This window comes from Gavialis gangeticus, unplaced genomic scaffold, assembly GCF_001723915.1.
Source record: "Gavialis gangeticus isolate Ggan-Ray unplaced genomic scaffold, GavGan_comp1, whole genome shotgun sequence".
NCBI lineage: Eukaryota > Metazoa > Chordata > Crocodylia > Gavialidae > Gavialis > Gavialis gangeticus.
In genome coordinates this window covers 42,352,669-42,372,102 of record NW_017729025.1, presented here as the reverse complement: position 1 = coordinate 42,372,102, position 19,434 = coordinate 42,352,669, and the positions used below count along the sequence as shown (strand labels likewise).

The 19,434-nt window shown below is 44.8% G+C and overlaps 1 protein-coding gene across 1 annotated transcript in view; it reads right to left on the bottom strand.

Annotated features, from left to right (window-relative positions):
- EML5 (echinoderm microtubule associated protein like 5) overlaps window positions 1-19,434 on the bottom strand; it is a 293,292-nt gene that overhangs the window by 9,220 nt on the left and 264,638 nt on the right. Inside the window, exons 32-37 of the mRNA XM_019518682.1 lie at window positions 17,869-18,042; window positions 11,424-11,632; window positions 7,656-7,813; window positions 3,362-3,476; window positions 2,579-2,767; window positions 2,147-2,319 (exon numbers count right to left, since the gene is read on the bottom strand). Coding sequence (XP_019374227.1) covers window positions 2,147-2,319; window positions 2,579-2,767; window positions 3,362-3,476; window positions 7,656-7,813; window positions 11,424-11,632; window positions 17,869-18,042 — 1,018 coding nt within the window. The remainder of the gene's footprint in view (window positions 1-2,146; window positions 2,320-2,578; window positions 2,768-3,361; window positions 3,477-7,655; window positions 7,814-11,423; window positions 11,633-17,868; window positions 18,043-19,434) is intronic.

Sequence of the window (19,434 nt, the reverse complement as noted above, 5' to 3'; positions counted from 1 at the left end):
CCGCCTCCCCCCAAGTCCCCCAATCCCTTTTGTGCCCAGCCCCACCCCCCACCTGCCTCACAGATCCCCCTGATCCCTGCCCTGCCCAGGATATATATATAAAACACTGTCCAATTGATTGCTGTCTCTGTCTCACTCTCTCTCTCTCTTTATAGTGGTCTTTTGTTTTAATTGTGGAGGAACATGGATTTGGGCTTTTTCTTCAGAGTGACTGGGATTTTTTTTTATCAGGGATTTTTCAGTTTTCCAACAGGGAACAACAGAATTCCTGCTAGGGAGGCCAGTGGCAGGACCCTGCTTGCTCAGAGCTGGCACCTTGGACCCAGCTGGCTGTGGCTGACCTCCTGGCCAAACAGGGCCAGAAGGACATGCTTTGACAGTTCAAAGCAGGCCACCACACCTGGAACATCTTCCGGGCAATAGCTGCCCAGACGGCAAGCAGGGGGCACACATGGCATAGTGCCGTACAGAGGCCAACCCTGGAACCACAGTTCACTGGCACCTGGCCCAGAGGGGCAGATGCCTCTACTGGCTGTGCAGTCCCCATCCGGGTCCAGCAAGTGTGCAGCTGGTCACAGCCAGGCTGCAGCCCCCACTGTCAGACCCCTGCAGTGGGTAAAGGGTGCAGGGAACTCTCAGAGCTCCTTCAGCCATCCAGATGGCACAAGGGGTAGTGTCCCCAGGTACCAACTGCCTGGGGCCCTGAAGCTCCTGAGAGCGAGTAGCCCTGACCTACTTGCCAGGGCAGCTTTTTGTACTGCTGGGGCCAGGACAGGGCAGTTTTTTATACTGCTGGGGACAGCACAGGTGCTGGCCCTGGGCTCTAGCTCCCCCTGGCTGCAGATCCAGGAGGAGCCAGGCAGGGTTATTTTGCTCCAAGTTGCACAGTTTGCTCCACAACAAAGTGCATGTCCAAGCATGTGCACTGAGGCAAAAAGCCCTGACTCAAATTTGCACCGCTTCTATTTGAGCTGCTGCAAGTCCACGTGCTTGCATGTGTGGACACGCCCTATGATATCTCTTCACAAAAGCACTTTATGTTTAGTATAAGAGAATTTTGTTCTAGCCAAAGAATAAGTTTCCAGCCCCTGGATGTGATCTAACCTTCACTACTTTGTAAAAGAAGAGCACAAAAATTTATGACACAAAAAATGAAATGTAGATACAATATGAAATTTAGCAGGTTAAATATGGAGGAATATATACTTCTTAGGAACAACAACAGCTGAAAAAAAGAAAATAACAACTTCATATATAGAGTAAGGTTTGAAACTGTAATAATAATTTGAGAGGAAGTCAGAAATTGGAATGGCAACAAGGCCAGACAGAATATCCAGCACAGCTTTTTAAAATACACAAGGTTCAGCAAGTGGCAGCTTAACTGTGCTTGCACCTAAATGAGAAGGATGTTATTACTTGCCCATCTTTCATTACAGGTAATAACTTACAACTTATATCTAACTGCATTTCGTAACTGCCCTCCTGATTTTCAAAATCCCTCCATGGGCTTCTTCCATCTTACCCTTTTGTTTTGTATTCAGCCTCTGCCTTACTCACTACACAACTTCAGCTCTTATCTTCTACCTCCCCTCCTTGTGACTCCCACAGTTCAAGAGTCACTTGTTCATTTGTGATTCATTCTCTGCACAGGGTTTCTGCTTCTGTTCACAAGAGGAGGAATTTCTTCTCTTTTGGATTTTAATAGATCCATCGTCATCTCAGTCTCTGGCTCAATTTACTAACATTTTTTTTCTCTTTAAGTCTCTGCTTTCTGTTTGGTTACTCTGTTGCATCTTCAGATAATATGTCATTTCTCCTGGTTATGCTCTATATGGGTGTCATTGCACCAACTCTGTGAACTATTCATTCTGTTCCGTCTCTGCAAAAAATGTATACAGCTCTGTACAATGGATACTGAACAATTTATTTTCATATTTGAAAACTACACTCCAAGCACACATTAAAAAAATTGTACTGAGTTGAGAGTGAATAAATATATTTTTTAGGTATTTTAGCAAATCTGAATCTGGGGCTTATAAAATAGATTACTCCATATGAAAAAAAATGTATTTTTTTTAACTTTACCAACTCAGTTCCTCTCTCTCAGTTCTGCACCAGACTAGATAAATGGCATGAATTTTCTGACCTGATGTCTTGGATAGCTGATCTTCGGTCTCTTTTTTTTCCCCATATTTTCAATGAGGTCACAAGCAAGATGATAAATTCCCCATTTTTCATGCCAATAGCCACCATATCACCTTCTGGGCTGTAACAAACTGTACGAGCTGCATGTCCCAAACTGACTTTGTTCAGCATCTTCTGTGAGAAAATAATGAAAAAACCCACAGAGGAGTAAATGTTTATATCTATGCACATTTCAAAATACCCTTCAACCAATTTAGAAGTGTATCAACTTAATTATTTTCAAAATGAAAGACAAAGTAATGACATGTTAGTGTCACTTCTCAAACTACATTAAGAAAAATAAATTTCAAATCCTCAGCTGTTACATAAATCTAAGGATCATTTTTGCCAAGGAAAACAGATAATTGCCTTATCTTACTAATTGTGCACCTACCTTTTCAGCAATATCCCACAGTCTCACTGTCCCATCTTCTGCGGCAGAAAGGAAAAAATCTCTTGAAGGATGCGTTGCCAGTCCCCAGATAGGACCATCCATATGGCCATTAATTAGAATGTTACATGCTGCATTTTTCTCTCCAACTTCAATTATTTCAGCATTTCTTGTCCCAACAAGAATTTTCCCCTTGAACAATAGTGAAAGAAGTACTACTGTTTTACACAAACTAGGGATAACAAATAGCAAGAAACCAACTGTTGCTACAATTCTACCAACAGGGACTGCTTAAATCACGCAGTAAAAGTTAAATTATTTTCTAATGGGAAGATCATATTTGAAAATTTTTTTTCAAAATTTTTTCATGATTTGAAACCAAAATGGCAAGATTCTAGAAGAATTGTGGAAATATTATATGTCAATTATATGACTACCTGAATTTCCTTTCAGAAGACAGATATGAGATATAAATCTGAATAGAGAAATATCAGCCTAATTAGAATTAACATTTCTGAATTTAATTTCTGTTTTTGCTGGAAAATCAGCTTTCTGACAAATTATCCATAGCCATACCAATGCCTTTAATTTAAGAGTATTTAACAGTTTAAATTAGACACCACTTAATACTACATAAAATAAGCTGGCATCAACTTAAGTTAATTATTCAAATGAATACTCACAAGAGCAAGTAGCAACAAAGCAGCAACAAACTCTTCTACATACCTATCAGCTGAATAATAACCCAAAGATTCTCAGCAGTGTATTAAAGAAAACAAGCCTTACTTTGCCTCTGCACACAGAGCGAACACAGTCAGTAATCTGTCCTGTCTCCAGTCTGAAGGCACGACATCGCTTCAGCTCTTGATCCCACAGTTTAACTGCTCCTCCTTCCTTTGACCTTATAAGAAAACAGCCAAAACATACAAAGTATGAAAGCCAGCTGAAAATTTTAATGAATTTTAAAAAATTTTATATAGTGAAATATAACTTCAGTAAAGACTTTCCAAGTTTATTCCTTAAAGATTCCTTTTGCTTTGTATAGGACAAGCTCTTAATATTTAATATAGCCCTCTATAAAACTCTGTAACCAAACAAAACAAATAGAGTTTATACATGTAGAATGGTTAGTTATGAATTGTTTTCAGCTTTTGATTTAAGGATAGATTTGCTTTTCAGTTATTTTGAACCTCTCAATCTCATCCTTCAAAACATACCCACTATTTGACGTGAATTATTGATGATGTACTACTTCTATGAAGCTGACCAACTTGGTTTAAGTAACATTTTTCTTGTTTATTGTCCATGGAAATAACAAAATCAATTATCGACAGAATTAGTTTCTAGGTTCTGCAATCCAGTCTACTGGGATGCTTCTCCCTCTACAACAGTGAACTTAAATTTGGAAAACTCTTTTAACATGTGAAAAAATAAAATAAGAAACAGACAAAACAAATGAAACCAACAAACCTGTTGGTTTAGTACTTTAAATTAAAAGTGATGCTATGACAATATAACACTAAAGCCAGAAGATGGTGAGAGGAGAAAAAGTTGGAGGAAAGTGGGAATTAAAAGAAAAAGAAACAGAAGAGAAAAATGTGAAATGAGAAAGAGAAACCAGAGAATCAGAAATGAGAATCAAATTTGGAGTACACACTCTTAATGACTATAATCAGTCAGCATTTATTCAATACCCTTAGTGTGCTAGATGTTTAACAGAACAAGTTACAAATATAATGTCTGCTCTATAGGGCCTCCAGTACACATTACACTTAAGGCATGATTAACTAAGTTATCCTGCCCTAAGTTGTGACCCAGCTACGTATTCAGCCAATTAATGGTGTGATAAAACAAGCAGCAAGCTACAAAGTTATTCCACAAAAATGTGTAAAAACTTTGTAACTTGTTCTAATCGTGCCATTAATTGTATGGCCAAGTGCTCCCCTGTAGCTGGGGGCCACATCGTCTAAGGGACTGAGCCATAGGGCTGCAACACCTGCTGCCAGCCCTGGAGCTGAGGGGCTTGCAGCTGAGAGAACATTGCCCCCTACCCCCTGAGCCTCCCCAGCTGCGGGGCTTGAAGCAGGGGCAATGGGAATAACATTTCCTCCGGTATGAACTTCCTGTGGTGTGGGGCTCACAATAGCAGCAGTGTTCCTCCATGCTGCCCCCACTACAAGCCCCACAGGGACCTGGGCTCTGGGCTTGCAGCAAGGACAGTGCGAGGGAATGCTGCTGCCACTGACAGCCCCATACCTCAAGGCTCCCAGTGGAGGCAGTGTTCTCCTCATTGCCCTGCTGTAAGCCCCCAGCCAACGATGCTCACAGCGGGGTAAGCATTTGCAGCATTGCACCCACTGCAAGCCCTGAAGTCCATATTGGCTGCAAAGCTTGCAGGGGGGGCAGTGCAGGGAATACTGCCCCACAAAAACAGGAGTAGAGAGAGCTTGTAGGGTGTAGACAGAAGTTACATTTTTCATGTGATCAGCTCCCTGAAAGTGCTCTACAACTGACAGATATACACAACTGCAGAGCCCTTTTAAACTGGCTGTTCGCAGGAAAAATTAACCCTCCTCAAATGAGGTATCAGGTGAAGATGCTCTACTTTAGAGCACATTAGGGAACTTGTCTTCCCTAGGGTTAATTTTTTGTGTGTTTGGGGCTGAGCTGATGCAGCTGTCATCAGGAAGGGAGGGGCAAGCCAGCAGCAGTGAGCTGCTCCTTTCACAAGCCTGAGTGGGTGGTGGGCGTGGATTGCAGCCCCCCCATCCCTCCCTCGGCTGGGGTACCACAAGGCAGGGGGGGCTCTGATCTACCCCCCACCTCCATCCCAGGCCAGGTGAGCTGGCAGCACTTGAAAAGAGTAGCTCACTGCTGCTGGCTTGCCCATCTCTCCTCCCCCTTCCCTCCCTGATGACAGTCCTGGAGCTAGGAGGGGTGCTGGAGCTGGGAAGAGGTGCTTCTTGGCTGGCTAGGCAGGCTCAAATCCCCTCCCCCACCACAAGCTGTGGGGTTGAAGGGGGAGTGCTCTAACTCATGGCACTTTATAAAAAGCACCATGAGTTAGAGTGGAGGCCTGAACTTCTGTCAGAACCCCGTGTTATTCTTGTGCTCTCACTAATTCAGTTCTGGCCTTGTCCATGGGCCTGTCCAACTTTCAGTACAATTCAAAACAGCCCTACCCCATAAAGCAGTAAGAAGGAAGGATAGAACAATAAGACTGAATATCTATTTGACAGGTTGTGCACGCTCCATGGAAACTATTTTTAATTATACATTCCACTGTCAGTGTTATTAAACTAAAACACATTAAACGGATGATTCTAACTTGTCATGAGCACATGCTGGTGTGTACTTTATACAGATTTACACTGTTCTTAGAGGAGCTATTACAACAGATCCTTCAAAGTCTGTAAAGTTAAAGGGCCACAAAGGTATGCAAGTGTATTGCATACATCTAGTTCCCTCTGACACATATGTACATATCCATACATCTTCTGTTTCTTATTAATAAGAAAGGTTGTGATTTGCAGAATACAATTCAAGGAATAAAAAAGTATATCTTTTATTTATTCTGCTGGACACTAAGTGCAATAATGGACAAATGAAAATTCAGCCTGAACACACTTTTTTCCCTCAAGGTAACACTATTGGGACAAGGAAAACTGCACTTTTTAGCAAAACGTTAGGGGAAATGATTGGGGATGAACCTACGAATACAACAATGATGGTTTCAATTTAAAATAGAGTCAAACTATCTTCAACTTAAGGGGACTTGCTTTATCTCAGTGAGGACTCCACAGAATGAACTCAGAAAAACTCTAGTTACTTAATGTGCTGGAATGGATTTAATGCTTCCATCAAGGAACTGTTATGTATTTACCAGTACCTAGTTGGTCTTCTAGCCACACGTAAATATTGTATTAACTTGATTAAAAGATGAATCCCTCCATTTAACATGGAGAAAAGATGAATCCCCTTGTCTTGTAACTGAGTATGAGGAAGTGGGGGGCAGGCAACTGCTGCCTGACTGTATTGGGGTCAGAGCCACAGCTGCTGCCTGACTCCACTGCCTCTGCATACCTTGCCACTCCTCCCCCTTGGCCTCAAGCCCCCACTGCACCCTCTATCCCTGCCATGCCGCTTCTCCCCTTCTCTTTCCCCCTGCTGCACTCCTCAATTTTGCTTTGCACAAGCATGCTCTGTCCTCATGGCAGCCAAGAGCATGGAGTATGTGCTCTAGCCTGACCCTGTAGCAGTGGTGTTGGCTCCAGGCCACTGCTGTCGGGCCAGGCTGGAGCTGTACTTAGTGCCCCTAGGCTGCTGTAGGAATACAGCCTGCTGGCATGGAGCAATTGTAAAGGGGAGGTGGAGAGGCAGGTGCGGGGGTGGGTGGAAAGGACAGAAAGAATCAGGGGGTAGGGACCCAAGGCTGCAGGGAGCAGAAGCAGCATGGAGGGAAATGTGGGGGGATGGGAGAAGGGGAAGAGACAACAGGACAGGTAAATGGGGGGGGGAGGGGACAGGCAACAGGGGTCAAGATGCCTGCCTCCCCTGCTCCCTGTCCTACCCACCTCCACAGTGCCTGCCCTCTACTACCTGTCCCCTTACTGTCTGTCCCCCACTGTTTCCTCCACTGCCTGCCCTACCACATGCTCCCCTACTGCCTTCCCCACTGTCTGTTCTTCTACTGCCTTCCCCATAACTGCCTTCCCCACTATCTGTCCCCCTCATCACCTCTCCCCCTACCACCTGCAATAGTGGCAGGGATGATCCTCCAATAACTTAAGATGTTCCTCCAATAATTAGATTCTATTCATGCAATATTTTTAAAACAAATATATAAATGTTTTCAGGTATAGAATCTAATTACAGAGGGGAGTCATCTTCAGTTCAGAGCTGTATTATATTTGGGTAAATATGGTAGTAAAGACATCTTGAAAAATTGGAAGTAGTTTGCATATGTGATTAAATAAAATGACTGAGGGTACACACTGAAAGTTAATGACATGAAGTATGTTTATATATTACATAATATCTTAGTAACGTATATTTGTATGAGAATAAAAATAAGACTCACGGTCTTTCCTTGCCTCCTGTTACAATCAGGCCATCTCTTAGTGTGGTGTACATTGTGAAAACAGGCCCATTGTGAGCTTTGGCCACAATTCGTACCAATACATTTTCTTTCCAAACACAAACATCTCCACTGATGGTACCTGTAAATGTCAAGTTATTCTGAAAAGGGGAAAAATATACTCATCATATAATTCCAATTGAGGCAAGAGAAATAAATACATTAAGAAATCATAATCTATACTGAGGGTAGACTAAGGTTTTTTTAGCATCTGGTATTAGGGTAGCAGACCAATGGCAGCTCATGGTGGCATTTTATTGGCAGAGGAAAGAGGTAGGCAGAGATCTCCCAAGGTAAAGAGTAAGCATATGCATGAAAGACTTTAGTTCTAGTCCCTTAAAACTGTCACCTGTGTTCTATTTTAGCAATATAGGTGAAGGATGCAGCAAATATCATTCCTGGTTTGTGACGTCCAGCCCTGTAAGCAGCATGAATACTATGCCTTTATAAAGGAAGTTAAAATATAGGATTCAATGGCAGGGATCTCTGCACCTTTACCCCATCATCCCTTTGCACAACCATGAAATAGTAAATTACAAGCAGTCAATGTACTAATGATGCATGTCACTCCTGCTTACCCTTCATTATGCTACTGACCTTTATCTACCATATTTACTTGCATCCAAGACAATTTTTTTCTTCCAGCACACAACATGGGAGAAAAAAAGCTTTGTTGGGCAGGGTTTGAGGGAAGCAGGTATGGGGGCAGAGTGAGGGGAATAGGCAACAAGGGTTAAGCACAGGCATGGGGGAGGTGTGACAAAGCGTGAGGGACAGGCACTGAGGGGGGGGAAGATGTCAGGGATTAGGCACAGGCATGGGGTGGGTACAAGGGCTACAGGAGGCAGGGGGCAGGTGGCAGGGGGGCAGGTGGAGAGAACAAAGAGGTGTGGGATGCAAGGGGCAGGGGTATGGCCCCTTGCCCCCCACTGTTGCTTTCTCTGCCACAGTAGTGGGGGGGACAAATTTAGGATGGCTGTCCACCGATTAGATTCTATACCTGGAAAATTATAACAGATTTATAAATTTCCAAGCACAGAATCTAATTATTGGAGGGGTCATCTTAATTCAAAGTCATCTTGGATGCAGGTAAATACGGTATTTATATGGCCCCAGCACTGTAGTATTTGAGCTCCTCCCAATCTTTAATGTAATTATCCTCACAAAACTGCGGTGAGGTGGGAAAGTACTATTAGCTCCATCTTACCGATGGGGAACTGGTGCACAAAAAGACTATGTGGCCAGAATGTCAGTAGCAGTTGGGGGCCTAAATACATTTAAAAATCTGGCTCTGTGGGCACTGACAGATGTGCAGCTCCCTGCTGGAACTCATGACATCTCACAGCAAGGGCCATGAGTTACAATGCTCCCCCTGACCCAACAGATGTTTGCTGTTGGGTTCAGCGGGGCTGGAGGATTGAGTCCAATGATCCACCAGGTCCACAAGATTGCCCGGGGGGCCCTTCCACCTGGTCTGTGGGACTAGTCCAGGGGAGGCATGTACCCCCCTTGACTAAGGTGGCACCAGTCGTCCATGAACCCAAGGTCCAAAATCCCAGACCAATTGCTCTTCCTGCCTAACTCCTGTAAGAGGTAATTTTTTAGTCTGTTTACAGTTGTCCACTTAAAAAAAATTCCTTCCTTCAATCTAAAAATGGCATAAATCAGGAAACTTAATATTTTTGGTGACATGATTTTACTTCACCTGACAAAAATATTAACTTTACTTTTCTAAGAAAGGACATGTGTACTATGCACAGTGAAATGCAGATAGAATTCCCCAAAAGGAATCATCCATTTATTCCACTGACAATCTGAACAAAATCTACCATTTGTGAATCTTTACAACATTGCTAAAAACATGTTGTACCCATTTAGCACCTTTAATGCCAAAGAATCCTAATTCATTGTTCAAATTATCATTTGCAACCAATACAAAAATGCAGCTGATTTTATATGGGAGTGATATAGCTGATTGACAGTTAAGTGTGTCTACATGAGATGCTTAATGCACCAATAAATTGATTCTACTGAGCACTAGCATGTCACAGCAAAAGCTGTGCTAATGTGCAGTAGAATTAGTCTATTGCACATTAAGTGCCATGAAAAGACCATGTGCCAGTACTACTATGCATTTAGTTAGTATCTTATATCAGAGGTACTAAACATAAGGCACAGTAACAATGGCACATTAATGTATGTGCAGATGTGCCAACTGCATAGTAACCCTCTCACTACAATTAACAAAAAGGGAAAAGTCTATCTGAATTCAGATAATCCAATTCAGTATCCAACTGAAACTGCAGCATGGAGCTAGCCAGAATGAATATATGTGTGTGACCTGAAAGCTGCCACTGACACCATCCTTCTTTATTTGTGAAAAGTGGCACATGCATCTTAAACTGAACTATTTAAATTTGTATCCAAAAATAAAAGGAGCTGCCAGCGGCCTAACTGCTTCCAGCTGACCTACAGTTACCCTTATGGTTATCTGCCTAAAAGCAGCAGCTTTGTCAGTTCCCAGAAGGCTACTTAATAGCATAGTATCCTGTTCAGGAATAGGACCCTGTCTACTGGCTTGTGGTCTCCTGGCTCCTGTCTGCTAGTTCCTGGTTCTTGCCTGCTCTTTCCTTGTTCCTGTCTTCAGCCTAGGTCCCTGCTTCCTGATTTGCTTGCTCCTGACTCCTTTGCTTCAGTCAGGACCCATGCTTCTGATTCCCTGGTTTGTGATTTTCTTGGCACCCCCATGCTTTCTGACCTTGACTACACCCTGCAGGCCTCCACAAGAGGCTGCCTTTAGATGAAAGGGAACCTCCCTATGCCACCTACTTGGAGGATTCAGGCAGGGAAGAAGCAGCAATACCACAGAGCACCTCTGTCCACTTCTGCTGCTGTCTGCAGGCAAGTCTGCATCTTCAATGAATGTGAACTGTGAGGATCTGAGAGTTTAGGTTTCATCTGACTGACAGCACTTCTAATACATGCCAGCATAGTCACCTAATTACACCAGGCAACTGAATAAATAGACGTAAAAGCTAAGGTGGTACCTACTGAAGTACCAAACTTCTTCCTCCACCATCATATGCTTCTCTTGGAGGTCTTCCATCCAAGTAGAATTTTGTCTCAATACTTGAACAAAATAATGAACTTGCAGTCTGAGCGGTATAGATCTTTTTTATACCTTTTCATAAATTTCCTATACATGCCCAGACTCTGAATTATTCCTAACTGGACATTTCTTAAATATTGTTTTCAAATATAAATATGGATTGAAGGTGGACATTTATTGCCAACATGTCATATCTTCTGATAGGGTTTTTTTTTCCTTAATAACATAATAAAATTAGACTATACCTAGATATTCTTAGTTGCCCGAAACAAGTACATATAAAGTTTGGTAAACACTGGAAATATCTAAATTTTTATAAAACTTATTTTCTAAACTAGTTACTATGAATAAGTGCTGAAAATAACAAAGTGGGTTAAGTGCATGGTTTACATACTCATCAGCAGACTACAAAGATCTGTTATATGACTAACCTAAAACAGAAAAATCAGGACAAACTGTCTTGTTTGGGGGGGGGGGTATGCACGCACACACGTGTGCGCATGCACACACATGTGCATGCACATGTGTGCATAACCATACACATGACAGCAAAAAGAATGTTTTTATCTATGGATTTTAAAATAGTTCCTTAAGGTACATACAGCTCCAAAAGCTACGGAGAGCATAGTCTGCATCCGGGCATCTTCTATTGAACTCAGTAGCCCCTTTTTACTAAGAAGAGCTCTTCCAGCAAGGGTCCAGAATCTCACATGCTTTACTCCCACTGAAACAAACTGCGTGTCTGAATCTGGTCTAAATTCTGCTACAAATATACGCTGGTTATGACCTGCTCGGCTGGCAATTTTGGCACCTGTCAAAAAAATAGGAGATTTTGAACTTGTGACAAATATACATTCTTTCCAGAACAAAACTCTCTACTTTGGAGTGCGATTGAATGGTTCATGCCCACAACTGTCAAAAAGGCACTCCAAACCCAAACTGCTTTCCCTATACGTGGCTTGGAATTGCATACACAAATGTTTTTTAAGCCCTGGAATAACATAAGAAAACACATACATGTACCAGAGTAGGGAAAAATTCAAAGCTAGAGAAACAGATACTAGAAATGTTGGATAAGAGAAATGAAATGAGACTTGAGAGGAATAGTGGAATATGATCCAGCAATCAAGAATACTATCTTGAAGTTGAAGGTCTGTTTATAAGCTCCAATTTTACAAGGAGCACAAGGGAATTAGGAGCTCAAATCCCATTACATTTCAATGAGGCTTCTCTGAAAATCCCAGCAGTTGCACCTACACAAAATATGTAATGTGTACCAGATAGCTGTTCTGCAGGCTTTTTTTATTTTTTTTTTCTATAAAGACGTTTTCTTATTTTTTCTCAGTACAAAATGCAGAAACTGATTTTGCTGGATGAGTCATAAGCAGGGATCCAGGTTTTCCATTTCCCATGGAAAAACGGAGAAAACCACGGATTCCCTGTTTTTATCGGAGAAAATGCGGATATTCCTTTTTAGCAGAGAAATGCATGGATTCTCCGCTTTTGCAAAAAGCTCTTGCAGGCTGGAACAAGCCTGCAAGAGCTGATTGCAGAAAGGGCGGGAAATCCCCAGCCCTGCCTGGAGGGGAAGGTAGAGGGGGAAACGCAAGGCCTGAGCCTCTGAGTCAGCCAAGGCCAGGCTCAGGCTCAGGCTCGCCCTTCGCCCCTGGATCCTAGAGGTAAGTGGGTCTTGGGGGCTGTGGGGCAGGGCTAGGGACTGAGGGAGTGGGGGGTGTTGCCAGTCCCAGGTGGCACACTGCTGCCAGGTGCAGGGCTAGGGGGGGGGTGAGGGCAGGGGGCTTTACGGGTAAGTGATGGGGGGCACGCATGCCACCCAGCCGGCTGCCCGGGGGAGGGGGAGGTTGGTATGTGGCCAGCTGCACAGCTCTGTGGCCAGCTCTGCGGTGGCAGCAAGGGATGGTGGCTGGGGGGCCAGGGGGACTCGCATGCAGTGGCCACTGCTGCTTACCTATAGGTCCATGCTAGCGGAGATGGCTGCTGTGTACAAAACCTCCCTGTGCTGCTGCAGAGTCATGCCCGTGGAGCATGCCACAGGGTGGCAGCGGCAGTATGGTGGCAGCTGGGTAGCACATAGCCATGTCCACCACCATCCCATGCTGTGTCACAGCCATGGCCACCACCACACTGCTGCTGCTGCCTTGTGGCCAGCTGTATAGCTCCACGCATGGCTCCGTAGCAGCAGTGGCGGCATGGGGAGGTTTTGTACACAGCGGCCATCACCATTGGCACACAGCAGCTGCTGCTGCTTACCTGTGTGGGTGTGCCAAAGGGGACAGCCATTGCGTACAAAACCTCCCCATGCCACCACGGAACCATGCTCAGAGCTGTGCGGCTGACTGCACGGCAGCAGCAGTGTGGTGGTGGCTGTGGCCACAGCACGGGATGGTGGTGGGGATGGCAGTGTGCCGCCCAGCTGCCAGCCACACAGCTCTGAGCATGACTCTGCGGTGACACGGGGAGGTTTTGTACACAGCGGCCATCTCCGCTGGCATGGCCCCACAGGTAAGTGGCAGCAGCTGCAGCATACGAGCCCCTCCCTGCCCCACCAGCCACCAACCCTCACTGCTGCTCCAGAGCCAGCCATGGAGATGTGCAGCCGGCTGCCTGCCAGCTTCCCCCTCCCCTGGGCAGCCAGCCAGGCGACATGAGTGCCCCGTATCACTCGCCTGTAAAGCCCCCTGCAGAGGGGCACCCCTGCCCTCACCCCCAAGCCCTGCACCTGGCTGCGCTGTGCCACCTGGGGCCGGCAGCAGCCCCCACTCCCTCAGCCCCCAGCCATCTTCGCCAGCCCTGCCCCACAGCCCCCAAGACCCACTTGCCTCTAGGATCCAGGGGAGAAGGGCACAGCCCCCTTTCCACCCCCCAGCTGGGCAGCATGTACATGGCCCACACACAGTGGTTGCCACCACACTGCCACTGCTGGGCCCTGCACCACTTGCCCACAAAGCCATGCGGGTGGCAATGGGATAGTAGCGCAGGGTGCAGTGGCAGAGTTGCGGTGGCAGTCTCCGTATGTTAACCCCGTCAGACTGGCCAGCATGTGTGGCCCACAGAGTGGCACCCCTGCCCTCACCCACTGGCCCTGCTCCTGGGAGTAGGCACAGAGGCACACTCCCCTCCTTCTTGTTATACCTCCCAGCACCTTTCCTTTCCCCCACCCTGTCCTGCCCCTTCCCCCCACTCGCACTTACCTGCTGGGGGGGGTGTCTGTGTGTGCCTCTGTGTCTGCATGTCTGTGCCTGCGTGTCTGTCTTGGGGGCTGTTGTGAGGGGCATCAGGAAGGCTGTTGAGGCTGTGCGGGGGAGTGCAGGACACCAGCAGTGCTGTGGGGGAGCTGTGGGGGTCCTTTAATTTTTATCACAGATTTTGGGTTTTTAATCAGAGAATTTGCTATCAGAGAGAAAACCAGGATCCCTGCTTATAAGGCAGTGCCTTTGTAAAATCAAGAATTTTTCATCATATCTAAAGATACTAATTTGTGCGTCCACATCCTAAGATAACTTATTGTGAGGTAAATGATAGTGTGGACTTAAAGCACATCAGGTATTCCACAGTAACTTCCCGAGAGCACACTTGCCACACAGTAAATGTTAGATAGCTTATTCCACTTTCACCATGGGAAAAGCTCTCTTTCAACTTCCTACACTGTAAGAATATGCACCCAGAGTCACTGACATACTACTCAGTGTAAATTTTCACCCCATCTTACTTAGTGGTAACATGTTCCTAAGCCCATAGTCTTAAATGCACTGAAGCTTTGTTATTACCCAGGGAGAAGATGAACAAGGCATCTGGCTCCCTGAAATACTTTTTCCTTTCTGGGAAAAGCTCAACAGCTCTTAGCTACCAAGTGGAACCATATACATTCTGAAGTCCAACTTCTGAGCGGCCAGGGGATGGATGCCATATTCATAGATGCTAGGGTCAGAAGGGACTTCAACAGATCATCGAGTCCAACTCCCTGCCTAGGCAGGAAAGAGCGCTGGGGTCAGATGCCTATAAAGCCTTCTCTTAAAGACCCCCAAGGTAGGGGAGAACACCACCTCTCTTGGAAGCCTATTCCAAACTTTGGCCACCCTTACCATGAAAAAGTTTTTCCTGATACTTAGCCTAAATCTGCTCTCTGTCAGTTTGTGACCATTGTTCCTTGTTACCCCAAGAGACGCCCTGGTGAACAGAGCATCTCTGATCCCTTGCTGCACCCCGCCAGTGAATTTGTAAGTGGCCACAAGATCACCTCTTAGCCTTCTCTTGCGGAGGCTGAAGAGGTCCAGGTCCCTGAGTCCCTCCTCACAGGGGCTCTCCTCTAGACCCTCTTGAGTCTATCAACATCCTTCTTGAAGTACAGCGCCCAAATCTGGACACAGTACTCCAACTGTGGTCTGCCCAATGCAGCATATAGGGGAAGTATCACCTCCTTGGTTCTATTTGTCAAGCGTCTGCTGATGCACAATAAAGTGAGGTTAGCTCTGCTGATGACTTTCGTCATACTGATGACTTGTGTTCATCTTGGAGTCCACTATAACTCTGAGATCCCTTTCTGCTTCTGTGCTGCTGAGAGGATCACTTCCCAGCCAGTAGGTGTGCTGGATATGTTTGCACCCCAGGTGCAGCACTCTACACTTGTCCTTGTTGTACTGCATCTAATTGTGTACTGTCCACTTTTCTAACCTGTCCAGGTCTGCCTGCAATCATTCCCTACCCTCTGTGTGCACTTCACCCCACAATTTAGTATCATCCACAAACTTGGACAGAGTACACTTCACACCCACATCCAAGTCACTGATGAAGATATTGAAGAGTACAGGTCCAAGTACCAAACCCTGCAAGACCCCACTACCCACATCCTTCCAAGTCGATACCGACCCGTCTACTACAACTCTCTGGGTGCGACCGATAAGCCAATTTGCCACCCATCAGACCATGTGGACATCTATATCACAGCCTCTTAATTTATTTATGAGAATGGGATGAGATACCGTATCAAAGGCCTCGCTAAAATCCAATAAAATGACATCCTGCGTCTAAGCATTTTGTGACCCTGTCATAAAATGAAACCAGATTGATCAGGCATGATCTACCTGCTATGAATCCATGCTGGTTTCCCTGCTGCACTATTTTTCCCACTGGACTCCCCCAGATATGATCCTTCATAATCTTTTCAAAGACCTTTCCAAGGATGGAGGTGAGACTGACTGTGGATGGATGCCATATGGGGTGTGGGCCCCCAGGGCCTCCCTACCCCCTCCTACCATGCTGCCCTGCATCAGAGGCCCTGGCTGTCAGAGCAGCAGGAGCAATAAGAAGGAGCAGCAGCCGAGCAGGAGCCTGCAGACCAGGCTGCAGACCACATATTGGGCAGCCCTGTACTAGAGGATGAGCAATTTGAAGATGGATGCCTGAACTGAAATGGTATGGTTTTTCCTTTGTATATCATGTATTCATGCTCAACATGCATCAGTCTCTGCCTGACCTGATCTGAATGATTGCTACCATCAGTGACCTAACTAGGGTTGGGCCCTTTCCCCTGGGTGCTGCTTTATAGAGTTGTGCAAGAATACTGGTTGCCAGGGAGCCATGGCAGCAGTAGCCCTGGTGCAGAAACCTGTGCCACAGCAGCAGCAGCCTGGGTCTTTGAGCCTAGTAAAGCTTGAGCATTAGGCCTGGCAGCTGTGAGTGAGGATTGCTCTTACAGTTTTTAAGAATAAATTAGATAAACACTCAGAGCTGTAACTGGCCAGAACTTCACTGAGAGCACTCCACCCACTGTCTGTACCTGCTTTGCAGGGCTGTAGCTCTGGACAGCCCAGCAGTGGGCATTGTACAGGAGCAGCTGCTGAAGTTGGCTGCTGGTAGTGGGAGATGGCACCTCATTTTCTTTTTGATGCAGAAAACCCTGTCACAAGGGCAAAAGGAATCCTGTTTTCAGCAGCAAAAAATGGGGTGTCATCTCCCCCCAGCAGCAGCAAACTTCACCGCTGCTCCTATGCACTGCCACTCTTAACAGAACTACATTTCCCAGAACATCCTTCACTCACTGACACAGTCCTGTGCCTCTGCTGCTTGCTGCCAGTGTTAGAGCTGGAAAGGCAGGAGAAGAAAGAGCAGATGTCAGGAGAAAGAGCAGATGAGATGCAGCCCTTGCTCCATTCTGGATCCCCACACCCCCTTCAGGCAGTGCTTGGGGCTCACATCCAATTCACTCACCCACCCATCCTTATGCAAACACTTGTCTAGGATGGATTAGATATAGATCTTTCTACCTTGAGCAGGGGGGTGGACTAGATGACCTCCTGAGGTTCCTTCCAGCTCTATTTTTTTATGATACTGTCACTTCTGATAGATTTTCTTTGGCCAACAGAGACATTCAGATGGGGAAGGAGTATGCAGTGGTAACTTTGGGTCTAGGTCTGAGTACAGACTTTCCAGATAGCAAAGAAAGGAGAGAAGGAGCAGGAACATGTAGAAGAGAAGGTGATAAAAAACCCCAGGGGTTCCTAATTCTTGAACCCAGAGTGAATCTGCTGGAACAAAAGTTTACAGTCCCTATGACAAAATTCCAGGGACTGGATAGGAGACATTGCTTAGACATCAGATTATCGAGAATTTCATCTTTTTTTGAAACCTTGGTAGTTGGAAGTTCACTCAAGTCAGTCAATATCTAAACCAGAGGATTCCTTCTGGGTGTAAAAGAAAACTGTAAACATTTCTAATTAGCAGGAACAATGGGAATCGGTAAGAAATTGAATGAAAAGTAGGATTAGCTTTATAATTGGAAATCAAGGATTTTTCACATACAATCTTTACAATGAAAGCTCAATGGAAATGCATTCAGCAGTTATTAAAACAGTTAAGTACATCCAACTTAAGCTTACTCGTAAAGGTTATAAAACATTTACATGTAAAGCATTTATTATCATTGTTACCACCTGAACACTTACACTTTTACATTGTAGGCTTTGCATGTACTTTGAATTGATTTAGAAGAAATAAAAATATAGTCTATCAAGACAAATGCTTTCCTACCTTCCTGCCACTTCCAAATGGTAATGGTGTGTTCAGGATCCAGCCCTACAGAGAGAAGAAGTTTGCCCGTGGCACTGAAACTGACTGAACAAACTCCCTTTGAATGGTAGCATCTCAGTACAGACAGTGTCTGTTTGCTCATTGCATCCCACACGTGGATAGAAGGAGCTGTAGCTAAACAAATATAAACAAATCAGTTATTTGTTATATATTTAAACTGTATCAATGTTTTTTTGGTCCTGAAAGCAAAAAAGGTTTTTAGTACTAAGAAAATTAAAGTGGTTTGGTTAAAAAGGAAGATATTGGCCTCTACTTTATAAATTGAACTTCTGTGAACAAAATCACTAGAGGCAAGTTATGTTGTCCTACTTAGACTTGGTGGCTAACCCCTCTCTCCAACTGCTGCTTGACTTTAGAAATATAGCAGAGCCCCTTATAGTGGCAGTCCATTCTTCCTTTTATCCCCAGGCCACGTATAGACATTCAGTATCTCTTTGGAGACTCACTGCTCTTCCAGTAGAAACCAAGAATGTACAGATGTTCAGGATTTTTCTCATAGAGCAAAAATGGGTGCTCCAGGAAAAAAGATAACCTAGGAACAACCTTGGTTAAATCTCTCCCAGGATAAATTATCCTGGGAATTTGAATACCTGTACATGTTCTTTTCTGAGAGAAGCCACAGCATGATTCTCAAGCGACCCAGGGTGCTTTGCTCCTGTTCCTCTCAGGGAGACCATAGCACTCACTACACTCTGCTGCTCCAGCTGAGCAGAGAACAGAACATGACCCTTCACAATCCCTACATTATGCTACAGGGAAACACAGACTAAATCTGAACAGTCCGGTTCAGTCAATTGGGCTGCCCTGTGCACTGCTTTCATCTGTCTCCAGGTAAACTGAGGAAGCCAGCAGAGCACTAAAATGTGTTCCTGGGCACCTCCTGGCATGGCAGCATCAGTACTGCAAGCTCTCTGCTCTTCAGGAACTCAGCATTTGAATGTCTGTTCAGATGTCACCAGGTAAATTGTCTTAGCCTGATCTACTAACTTAGAAACTTAGAATCCTGAAGCACACGTTCTCTAGATGTTTGTAATTTGTTAATAATTTAATATGAGTGGGGTTTTCTCCAACATGACCATCAGTCTAAAAGTGCAGGCTACATGCAGCAGTACATCAGCTAAATCACTGGCTAGTTTATCAATGTAGAAGAACAAGGGTGTGTTCTCTGTGTGTGTTATTTCAGTTGAAAATTCTTTAAGATACAAGAGTATTATTATTATTTGCTATTTCTAGAACAAAAACACCTGGGATCTGCAGAGATCCCAAAGATCTATGTATCACTTGCAATCTATGTAGTGCTTGAATGATTGTAACCATGATGGTCTAGGAAAAACGCGAGAGGCTATGTGTGTGGATGACATTTTATTGGACCAACTGTAGAGCTAAGAAAGACAAAGACAAGCTTTCAGGTATCAGTGCCTTTCATCAGGTTTCCAAGATTGATGCAGATACATTAGGCCTAAAGAGTAAATGAAACAAAGGCTTATGTAAAACTCCCTATTGTAA